Source organism: Pieris napi, chromosome 18 (genome assembly GCF_905475465.1).
Source record: "Pieris napi chromosome 18, ilPieNapi1.2, whole genome shotgun sequence".
NCBI classification, from domain to species: domain Eukaryota; kingdom Metazoa; phylum Arthropoda; class Insecta; order Lepidoptera; family Pieridae; genus Pieris; species Pieris napi.
This window is the reverse complement of record NC_062251.1, coordinates 9,675,449-9,688,007: the sequence shown is the minus strand read 5'-3', so window position 1 is coordinate 9,688,007 and position 12,559 is coordinate 9,675,449. Positions and strand designations below refer to the sequence as shown.

The window sequence follows — 12,559 nt, the reverse complement described above, 5'->3', positions numbered from 1 at the left end:
CGGGCGGAACTCACTAACGCCAAAATTTTAAAAGATTGCTAATAGAAATAATACAGGAGTTTTATAAATAAATTATTTGGACAGGCGCTAGGTCTCTCTCCTGAGACGTGGTTTTGCGCTTTGACATTAAGTTACATAAAGAGGCATAAACCTGTATAGATTGCAAGAGTTCAGTCGTGTTGGAACTACACGAGGTGGTTTTAGTTGATCCGCTACTTAGAGCGGATTCCTGTAGATTATCACATACCCCTAATAGTCTAGTCGACAAGTTGAAAATGGAACAAAATAGAGATACTACTCCTAAAATTATGTGCGATAGCTCATTGGAACCGGAATGACGTCTAGAAAAATGTGCTAAAAGCGTGTATTAGCACATAAAAAATTGCAAAAGTTATAGACCATTAAAGATGAAAAAATAATGGCATTTAGTTTTTTGCCAATATTTAATAAACTATTAATATTTAAGAAATTTCAAATAAAGATTCTGAAAGTGGAGGAAATTTCCAATAAAAAACTCCCAGCTCCCAGAACTTTATCTCCATTATTTATAATGTTAATTTAACGCTGAAAATAGGTCTGCGGGTGACATTTTTAGGATTCGCGCGTGGCGTCAAAAGCGACTACGGCACATTAATTAATTTATTTAAGGTATTGAATATTTTTTTTAAATTTGAAAAAATTATGGTGTGTTCTGAACACTATAATTAATTTATTCCCGTTGAAAATTTTACTTAAAGTTAATTTTTCAACAAGTTAAATAATTGTTAACTAACGAAATTTTCTCGAACGACCGTCTTAATTGTAAGTGAAAAAAATGTTTAAATAATGGTCGTAAAAATATTTCGCTTCGTAGAGCCTTTCTTACATACATACTTAACAAGATCGTGCCATAAAAGTTAAAAAAATATTTATACTTTGTTTATAACAATTTTTTTACTTAAACAAAAACTTAAAAATCCATGTAATGATGTTAAAAAAAAAAATTTTTCTCAATCATCATATAATCGTTTTTTTATTAATACAAGATATTTATTAATTTGCAAAAAAATAAATTCCCGCCATTTGTTGATAATTTTTTTTTAAACAAATTGATTAAATCAATATTTAAAAAAAAAAATGTTTCCTTAATAACAATTTTTAATTGTTTATAATCGTTTTTTTTTATTTTCTATTGTTTAAATAATTAGTTAAGAATTTTTTTTTTTCTAAAAATCATAATTGACAGTCTTCTATAAAGTAACAGAATTTTTTTTTTTTATCAACAATTCTATTGTTTATTAACTTACCAATTTGTTATAAACAAATATTCAACTTTTGTTTATTTTTTTTCTAAAATTTCTATATGGTTTATATATGGTTGTTTTTGTTAATTTTAGAAATTTTAGAAAAAAAATAAACAAAAGTTGAATATTTGTTTATAACAAATTGGTAAGTTAATAAACAATAGAATTGTTGATAAAAAAAAAAAAAATTCTGTTACGTTACAGCGTTAAATTAACATTATAAATAATGGAGATAGAGTTCTGGGAGTCAGTAGTTTTTTATTAGAAATTTCCTCTTCTTTCAGAATCTTTATTTGAAATTTCTTAAATATTAATAGTTTATTAAATATTGGCAAAAAACTAAATGCCATTATTTTTTCATCTTTAATGGTCTATAACTTTTGCAATTTTTTATGTGCTAATACACGCTTTTAGCACATTTTTCTAGACGTTATTCCGGATCCAATGAGCTATCGCACATAATTTTAGGAGTAGTATCTCTATTTTGTTCCATTTTCAACTTGTCGACTAGACTATAATGGTGGACGATAGACGAAGTACCATAGTCGTAGTAGAGTAGTAATAACTTATTTACTGAAAGAACAGAACAATAATCTTAATAATAGTAATGTAAATATAATTTTGCGAATGACTCGTCATGGATAGGTCTAAATATGTCTTTTTAATCTCATGTGTAATGCGAGTGAGTGAATGAGAAAAAAGACTGAGAGATCTGCAATATATTGTTGCGTCATTCTTTACTCTCAGACAACTATGCTCTATCAAATATCAACTATGAACATTCAACATCAAGTCATCAAGTATCAGGTCAGTTGGACATAAACCACCGCATAATGAACACGCATTTCATTTGCCGCCATTCTGATACACTAAGATAAGCACCATTATCTAACGGCAAATTCACAGTCGATTTACGAAGTATAGGTACATCGCGATAAACGACATAAAATCAAGACAGACAAAGATTAGAAAAATTACATCATCTTCAATAATCTGTCAACATTATTAACGTAACTAAAAATGCGCGGCAAAGAGTAATTGATTTTGGGTTTTCGAGAAATTTGTGGACACATTTTGAGTTATGATATTATTACGGACTGTTGGACTTTAACGTTGATAACGTAATCTCATTTTATCTAAACGTTACGTCATAATTATTAGAAACAAAAGCGTGTTCATTGAAGCAGGTTTGTGTTGTAATTCTAAAATGTGTTAATATGAAGAATTTGATGTGTCATTTAAAATCGTAAGTTTTTTAATTGGATTTATGACGGGTATTCTCCTATCTATACTAACAATTATTTCTTGTATATAAATCGATTATATTGGATCTTTATCATATTGGTATATTACATTGACTAAATATTACGGCTACATAAAAAAAAATCCATGTGTTTTAAATTTCAAATTAATCTGATGGATTTGATAGAAACATGTATTTTTTCTAAAAAACTGTTAAATTTAATGTTATTATTTTTATTTTGTTTCAAAACAAACCCTTTTGTTTGTTTGTATACCAATTTTCATAATAACAGAATATGAATTAAAATAGTTATGACAAAAACTAACATAATTATATTATTTAGAAATGCCCTGTAAACTTTACTATTTGTCAGATTCGTCATTATTCTACGACTATGACGAAATGATACTGACTGACTGGTTTCAGTTTACGTTGCACATAAGCATTGGATTAGCGGGTTGAGCTTGCGACTCTCAATCTTGAGGACGTTGCGTTTGAATCACGGCTTTGCACCAATGGATTTTATTTCTAAATGCGCATTTACACATGAAGAAAAAGATCGTGAGGAAATTGGCATGCTTAAAACAAAGTTAACAACGTGTGCTGGTCACCTACTTGCCTATTAGACAAATGATCACGAAACAAATGCAGATATCTGAGGCCAAGTCCTAAAACCATGGAAAATAAAAATGTCTACGCCCAGACCTGGCAGTATATGAATCTATACTAATATTATAAAGAGGAAAGGTTTGATTTTTTGTTTGTTTGAAATGAATAGGCTCCGAAACTACTGGACCGATTTCAAAAATTCTTTAAGCGTTGGCAAGCTACACTATTCCCGAGTGACATAGGCTATGTTTCATTTTTAGGGAAGCTTACTAAAACTTGAATAATCTAACCCAAGGTGTAAATAATTAAACAAAAAAACTGCGAAAACTATTAATGATAGAACAAAATGTTTTTTTTAAGTAAAATACCACCGCTAGAAAAGGCTCTGTATTCGAACCTAGGTATTGATCCTTATCAAAATAATTACCAACGTTTCACATAAGCTACAATTTAATGGCATAACAACCAAAAAAGCATGGTGGATTGGTGTTCTCCTGCCTTTTCTCTTGAATAGTTTACTACTCTGTAATATAACAAAAATCTTAGCCACAGCAACGCTTGGCCGAGTCTACTAGTAAACAATAATTTCATTTTATTATATTTGTAAGAGGCGGTCGGCGTTCGAATAATGGCACATTCCGTACGTACATTACGTACACTCGGTCGTACGGTAAACGAAAAAGTCGACCTAATATAGACAGTGTGTCAGGCACCTTCTTGCCTATTAAAATTTTAAAGAAGATTTTAAGAAGGAAGCCAGTTTGTACCTATTATGACAATTTGTAGGATTTGTACCTAACTAACTAACTACTAAATTTCCGTACTTAGACGCTCATTTGGTCCGTTGTGCGTAAGTACTGGGTAAGTATATCTCCTTTGAAACGCTCAGAAGATTCCTGGGCACTTCGCACCTCAATGACGTGGATTTCTGTTTGAAAGCCATATTTTTACCGTTATTAAAATAACTTAGGATTAGTTTTTCTATCAATTACGTCTTTTATTTTACAGAGCCATGAGTACACTAGCGAATACAGAAAAAAACATCACGATTAAAGCTCAATGGGGCAAAATAGCAGGTGAGTAGATTTTCATATAATTCACTGAATAATTTATTTTAATAAAACGTATTGCTACTCGATAATAAAAATGCTATTATATGCGTTATATCGGGTGTTTTTTTTAGAGGTATAGAACTTTAAATTGCAATAAAACAACGATGGATTATTGGACTGACATGATTTTTTTTTATTTGAAAGATAATCTTGTGGCAATACATTTTAAATATGATTTCTGGCATATGACTGCCACGGCTGGCTCGGATATAGTCCAATCTGGACGTCCAATTTTCGATGACTTTTTTCAACATTTGTGGCCGTATATCGGCAATAACACGGCGAATGTTGTCTTCCAAATGGTCAAGCGTTTGTGGCTTATCCACATAGACCAATGACTTTACATAGCCCCACAGAAAATAATCTAGCGGTGTTAAATCACAAGATCTTGGAGGCCAATTCACAGGTCAAAAACGTGAAATTAGGCGTTGTCTTTCAGTAAATCGATTGTGGCACGAGCTGTGTGACATGTTGCGCCGTCTTATTAAAACCACAGCTCTTGGACATCATGATTGTTCAATTCAGGAATGAAAAAGTTAGTAATCATGTCTCTATACCTATCACCATTGACTTTAACATTCTGGCCATTATCGTTTTTGAAGAAGTATGGACCAATGCTGCCACCAGCCCATAAAGCGCACCAAACAGTCAGTTTTTCTGGATGTAACGGTGTTTCGACATACACTTGAGGATTAGCTTCACTCCAAATGCGGGAGTTTTGTTTGTTGATGTAGCCATTTAACCAGAAGTTTCCAAGAACCAAACTTCGCTTATGAAAATCGGGAACAACGGACGGGAAAATTGGACGTCCAGATTGGACTATATCCGAGCCAGCCGTGGCAGTCATATGCCAGAAATCATATTTAAAATGTATTGCCATAAGATTATCTTTCAGATAAAAAAAAAATCATGTCAGTCCAATAATCCATCGTTGTTTTATTGCAATTAAAAGTTCTATACCTCTAAAAAAAACACCCGATATATTGAAATATTGAGAACTTTAAATATAGATTCTCAGACAGAAGTTATATATTGCTACACAAAAATACAGTATATTTACAATATTCTTAACCTGCATAGAAATAATAATAAAAAAAATATAAATAGAAAATTACAACAATTTAAAAAGTTTTGTCCCTGTGTGTACCTTTAATGCTGGCATTTTCACGCTGTATTGCAATACTTATTCGTTGAGCTAGAAGACCACCAGCTCTGGGGTCATCGGTGCTTTCTACCAGGCGCTAACTTAAATCTTTAATTAGCTGTGCACCACCGGCCCCAGAGTCAACTCCAAAGGGAACAAATGGAAGTCACTAACGATTCAAAACTATACATTCATTAAATCTAAAACAACATCTCAACCTGTCCTTTGCTCAAAAAGTATTCAACTAGTGCAACAGTAGTTTAATAATAAAATTGTAAGTGTTATGTAATTATTACGACAAGTACTCTTAATATATGTCAAACTAACTGTGACAAAAAATTCTCAGGCGTGTGCCTGACACATACCCACACTCACACACACGTACATACCTTCTTCCTCTAACACATACATAAACACACAAACTCACACACCCACCCACACATACACCTTTATTTCTAACTTTATGGGTACATTTATGGGTACTAGGCAACGGATATACATACATATTATACATAGATAGACCTACACATATAAACATATTTAAACACCCAAGACCTTACAACACCAAATGCTCATCACATCGATGTTTGTCTCAGCCGGGGATCGAACCCGGGACCCATGGATTCGCAGTCAGGGGTACTATCCACTAGACCAATGAGCCGTCAATTATTATCATCCTTTTTTATTGTGTGCAATAAACTTCTTTCTTTCGTGCTGAAGTATCTCTATATGTTTTCCTAATATAGACAAGAAATTTTGAAGGTCAGAATAAAAATTAATCGTGATTTTACAGTGAAGCAATATTTTTCCCGTTTTACAGCCATAACTTGGGGCAATTCGTCAAATCCACCCGTGCTTCTGTGCCCTGGAAGAATGGTCCCTTGCTCCAGCTTCCGACCGCTCATCAAACGAATGCCTGACTGCTTCTTCTACGTAGCTCTCGACCTGCCTGGCAGCGGCTGGTCAGACCATCTACCACCAGGCATCCGGTACACTGTGTTCGATTTAGTGCCATCAATTGTGAAGGTGGTGGAACACTTCAAATGGGAGAAGATTATGTTTATAGGACACTCTTTGGGGACTGTTCTTGGTGAGTTTTATTTCGGCACAGTCAATGACCGTTTGCCTCGGGCAGCACTAAGCACTATTTTTATCATCATATTTGGTGATTACGTCAACTGTAATTATTTACTTTTTACACATATTACCCACACATTGTCTATGCTTGAAATCGAAAGGAATTTTCGAGGATTCCTACAAAAAATTAATACGTTTATGTACTACTAGCTGATCCGGCAAACGTCATTTTGCCATGTTTATCATTTATGGTTATTGTGCCTCACTCGACATAGATAGGTATAGTGTGTCGCGGACTTTTTTGTAGATATTTATAAGATCTACAATTACTTAGAACATTTTATGGTTCTATCTTTAATAGTTTAGGCAGGGTACGCAAAATAAATAACTTTTTTGGTTGATTTTTTACACCTTGTGTACGAAAAACCCTAATATCTTACGGAACCCTATTTTTGTTCAAAATGAAATATAGCCTATATTACTCGTGGATAATGTAGCTCTCGAATGGTGAAAGAATTTTTAAAATCGGTCCAGTAGTTTATGAGCCTATTCATTACAATCAAACAAACAAACAAACAAAGTTTTCCTCTTTATAATATTAGTGTAGATTATTTTGCGACTGCGCTCATGTGACAAAGAAGACCTAGCCGCCATTTGAGGTTATTTTGCTGTTATCGGGATTTGCAATTAGTATAACTTTTGCCTCGGAGTAGGTCCGATGTTCAAGTTTTAATCATCAGCTGTTATCAAAATCTATCGATTGCATATATAAATATATTTATGAACAACACACGGCTTTTTTGTATTTTTTTTATTAAACTAATACTTTTTCACTTCTACAATAGTTGTATTCGATGTTGCCTCTGACGGTTTTAATAAGAAATTCGGTCGACAGTCATGTTGTCAGGAGGTTCGCAAACACGTTGTCGGCCTTTTAAGAACGCTTTTTTTTTATAAACGGGTAGGAGGCTCACTTGACGTTAAGTGATACCGCCGCCCATGGACACTCACGTTGCCAGAAGGCTCGCAGTTGCGTTGCTCGTCTTTTAAGAATTGATACGCTCTTTTCTTGAAGGACTTGACTTTTATGGTGCGTGGCAAAAGCCCAAGAAATACCGTCACGGTCAGTGAAAAGAGTATTTCCAGTGCTGTCATCCGCATAGCAATCTATTAGAAGCACCCTGAATATAATTGGTCCCGAAATACTTCGATAGGAAGCTGACACAATAAAAAGTGCCTCCAAAATCTTTAATAAATTTTCAGGAACATACTTTAACATGGCGTATCCGAACCGTGTAACCCGTTTCGTCCAACTGGACCCCATACCCCTGTACCACACGGTGATCCCGGAGACCTTCGAGGCCTGGTACCAGGAATACTATCGCAGCAATTATGATGACAATCAGTACGTAAAGCATACCAGTGGACGGCATACAGCACCCCGATATAGCTTGGATGATGTAAGTATGTCTTTCGGGCCAGTCAGGGGTTCGACTGCTAGAGGATATTCATCAATCCAACCACACGATTCCAACCGACCGCGAACTATGCGACATCCGCTTGAGACTCAATCTCTCTTAGACAACCTGGCACTGGCAAGGATCACCCTCAACACAACTGCTTCAAGCAACTTCATCGAACTTCGGAGGAGTTCTAGCGACAATAATCTGCACATGCGCATACTCTTTCAACTAAGGATATACATATACCTAAGCTACTGGGTCCATCAGACCAATCAGTGGTCACCATACTTCCTTTAGACATCGTTTGATATTAAGTATACACGAGTAACGCGCAGAGGCGATGAGAACTTGGAGGTTCTTGGTTGGTCACACAGACGGTGAAATATCACGCCGTTCACCAACCAGATGGACCGATCAAGTAACAGACTCATCGTCCTCAAAACATTGTAATAAGAGAAGTGCTAGACAGAAACCGGTTGAACTTAGTAAGATTTATATGACAAATGTTTACAATAACCTTTTTGAGACTTTTGAAGTGAAACTTCGGAGTATGAGGTTAAAATTTTTACGGATGAAACGCAATAATAATAGTATTAGCGTCACGAAGATGTGCAGCGTTTTTGTCGAAGAAGTCGTTTGAGACCGATTCGATTGAGAGAGAGTGAGAAAGGGCGAACGTGGCATGAAGAAAATAGCTATTTATGGTGCGAGAGTAGGGAGCAAGCCAGTTAGAAAGATCGAGATAGAGAGTGAGATAGTAGTCCATTGAAATGTTACATTTTTTAGGCCTAACCTTGCGTTTTTTAGAGGACGCAATTTTATTTTTTTGATGTGTAGGGGGGGTCAGTGTAAAGCTAAAACCAAGTTTGTGGGGTCGCCACCCTTGTCCCACGGCCGCCATCTTGGAAAAAGGGGTCCAAAAACCACGTTTTTGGCTATATCTCCTAAACTATCCATCCTACATTTAACTTGTAAAGACACATTTTGTAGCAAATCGCTGTGCCTACAATTATGTTTATGTAACTTTTTATCATAAATCCAAAATTTAAAAAGTTATAAGTAAAAAAAGTGAAAATATTTTCTATTTCTAAAGTTGACTAGGTGCGTCAATGCTCATGACAAGCCGATCAAAACAGCAGTTTTACCTTACTTTTAAGATCTCTCGTTTATTTTAAACAAATTTTCCAAATATATATTTTTTTTTTTTCCTACAATTTTACTTATTGGTATTCCTAGTAGGCCTATTCCACAGACAACTTGCTGATATGGTAATCTTCGACATAATTATATTATCAATCAGTTATTAGAATGGTAGCTAGCTATCACTTTTTTATTTATAACTTTTTGAATTTTGGATTTATGATAAAAAGTTACATGGACATAATCGTAGACACAGCGATTTGCTACAAAATGTGTCTTTGCAAGTTTTATGTACGATGGATAGTTCAGGAGATATAGCCAAAAACATGGTTTTTGGACCCCTTTATCCAAGATGGCGGCCGGGGGACAAGCACGCCAACCCCACAAACTTGGAGTTAAGCTTGTATTGACCCCCCCTACATGTTCCATAAATAAAATTGCGTCCTCTAAAAAACGCAACCCCAAATGTAACTTTTCAATGGACTATAGAGCGAACGTCGCATCACGCACAATGCCATGGAGCGAGAGGTGGGAGAGAGCTATAGTGAGAAAGATTGAGAGAGAGAGTAAGGGAGATCGAGAAAAAGTACACGCTATTGGCTGATCTATTCGTTTAGTAGTTACATATTACAACTTTAGATGGCAATTCTGTCGCCTAACATCTTGTAAACGCAGATTTTTTTATATTATCATTAGCACGTGTACTGTATCTAAACAGTGTGAATATGCCAATACATGGAGTGATCATATACTGGTACATGATCATCTATTGGGGCTTTTACCTTAGAAATAATTAGTTTACAAAAAAGTTTCACTTCTGACAAGTGTACTTTGTACTTTGCTGCAAAATTACCCAAAAATCAAGGAATTTTTTAGTAGACAATTTTGAATAATAACAGTAAATATTTTCAGATAAAAAGGCGACTGATGACAGCCCATAAAATTAATGAGGAAACCCTAGAGCACGTATTAGACAGATATATCGAACCAGCCGGAGATGGCTTGTACAGGTAAGCATTGCACGTGATGGTTTGATTTAGGGTGCAAATTGGCAGGAGGCTCATCTGATGTTAATGTGATATCGCCACTCATGTCCACAACGCTCGCGATTGTTGTCGGCCTTTTAAGAACTGGTACTCTTTTCTTGAAGGACCCTTAGTTTAAAAATAAATCAGTGGGCAGCTGGTTCCACATCAGCTCAGTTTTGGAACGACGGACGTCGAGGTAATACGGGTGGAATTTCGTATTCTGCCTCGACGTCCGAAAGCATTAAAGGCTCACTAACTGAGTGAGTCTTCTGTGACTTTATACGTTTATATTTAGATTTTCTGGATGTTTTCTTTCACCGTACGACCGAGTGTTAAATCAATTGCAGCAAAGGAGTTAGTAAAATAATAAATTGGCGGTACTACAACCTTTTTAGGTCTAAGCCTCAGATTTTTGTATCTTTTTCATGGTTATTTTTCAATCTAATAGGCTAGTAGGTGATCAGCCTCATGTGACGCCGTCGACTTTTTGAGTCTAAGACATGCCTCACGATGTTTTCCTTCACCGTTAGAGGGGATCGAACCTACGACCTCAGAGATGATAGTCACACGCTGACTAGGCCAACACTACTCAGTTATTGGAGTAATAATTATTTTCAGGTTCACCTACGACCAACGCATGAAGAACACCACCACGATGCCCTTCTCACCGGACAACTTAAAATTAATCTTGACATCAGCGAAAATCCCCATCCTCGCAATTTTCGCCAAATTTGTCATAGACGCGGGAGCATATTCCAAAGTACCCTTCGCATTTGACACAAAAGCGTGGCCGCATAATAATTACGGGTACAAAATAGTGTCCGGATATCACGACGTGCATATGAGTAGCCCTGAGTTAATGGCTGATGATATAGCTAAGTTTTTATTACAATCAAAAGCTAAGTTGTAATTAGTTGGAGGTTTTTGGTAGCCCAGCCCAACTGGGGTCCTTTGGGGGCATGGGCCAAGATCGGGCTGTGAAGGAAGGTTACCTGAGCCGGCCTGGTGGTCGGGGACCAGTAGGTCGGTCCAGGTACTGCTGGATTGACAGTGTGGCCAGCAGTTGTCGGGAGTTAGCTCAGGACAGGGAGCGCTGGAAGTTTCTCATTTCTGAGGCACTGTGTGAGTGGAGATTTTTGGTTCGATGAGAAGTGATTATTCATGTATAGCATATTATTCATAAAAACAATGCAGTCAATCTCTTATTATTTATTATTCTTATTCTCGTAGCACAATTAGATAGAAAGATATGAAAGAGTGCTTTACTGCAGTGCAGGATCACATATTGTATGGCATATTAGAATAGATAAATCATTTTTTTATAATTAAATTGTTGTCTCATTTCAATTCAAAATTTCATCAACATCACTTGATGGCTGGAAGACATCCACAGTCCGCTTCACAAGACACTTCCTTTTGCTAACTAGCGAACTGTGGACTCGAATCCCGCGCGGTGGGGGATTTCCCTGAGAGATACGATCTTCAATTGTTCTAAGTAAGAGTATACTCCTCCGCCGGCCGGCAGCGCACCTAAAAATGGCCGTCCATGGGCTGCGATGATTGCCCTAAAATAACAAAATCATTACACTGATGATGACAATTACACAACAATTATGATTTCCAGTGATAATCCATACGGTTTGAAAAAGACATCACGATAACCAATAAAATAATCTACAATATTTGTGTAATAAATTGTTTAACGACGAAAGAGTATTTGTGTAAAAGCGTGCAACTAAACAAACAGTGCGAGGCGTTTGGTGGTCATTGACCTCAAGTGAATGACCGAGAAGCTCCCACGGATATGTGCGACTGCGAAAGGGAGCGTTCAAGTATTACGTCACGCAATTTTTGGAAATTATTGAACCCCCCCCATGTAACGCGCCGTAACGTTTTTCTGTACCCAAGTGTAGTAAAACGTTTTTTGACCACCTAGTGACTCTTTATAGTTAAAAGTTACCATTAAGGACCAAACCCCCCCCCCCCCCAAATTCGTTACGTAATACTTGAACGCTCCCAAAGCCAAGGTAGTTTGCGATAACAAGGGCCAGAACCAGTCAGATCCTTGTAAAGATGTTGGGCTTACTGAATGCTGTCTCCGACACAATGGACATCTTTATATGTTCGCAGAGTGAATTCACAGTAGCGATATTGTGTATCTTATGTATTTAATATTATATATTTTATTGATAGTTTCGGAATAATCGTATTAGATTAGTACTGTAAACATCTTGTAAGTATTTTTTTAAAATAAATAGACATGATTTTTTTTTGAAAATGTACACGTGTGAAAATGGCGATTCTGTAACTCACTTTCATAACATTTTGAGGAAATCGGCTTGCCTTAGACCCGAAAAGTCGGCGTGTCAGGTACAGGAGGCTGATCACCTAGTCAGATTTACGTATTATTTTGAAACAGACCACTGAATTATATAGAAAATCAATCAAAATTCATTTATT

General features: G+C 35.9%; 1 protein-coding gene across 2 annotated transcripts; it reads left to right on the top strand.

Annotated features, from left to right (window-relative positions):
- Nucleotides 1–2,144: 2,144 nt before the first annotated feature.
- On the top strand, nucleotides 2,145–11,389 carry LOC125058773 (serine hydrolase-like protein 2). Of its 2 annotated transcripts, none has more exons than XM_047662929.1 (6): nucleotides 2,145–2,470; nucleotides 4,144–4,211; nucleotides 6,212–6,481; nucleotides 7,732–7,928; nucleotides 9,984–10,081; nucleotides 10,718–11,389. In XM_047662929.1, the coding sequence occupies exons 2-6, from the start codon at nucleotides 4,148–4,150 to the stop codon at nucleotides 11,007–11,009; spliced, it is 921 nt and encodes a 306-aa protein (XP_047518885.1). In that variant the 5' UTR covers nucleotides 2,145–2,470; nucleotides 4,144–4,147; the 3' UTR covers nucleotides 11,010–11,389. The 2 variants fall into 2 exon arrangements, with proteins under 2 accessions (XP_047518885.1, XP_047518886.1); XM_047662930.1 differs by having other exon boundaries at nucleotides 2,455–2,529.
- The last annotated feature ends 1,170 nt before the right edge of the window (nucleotides 11,390–12,559 follow it).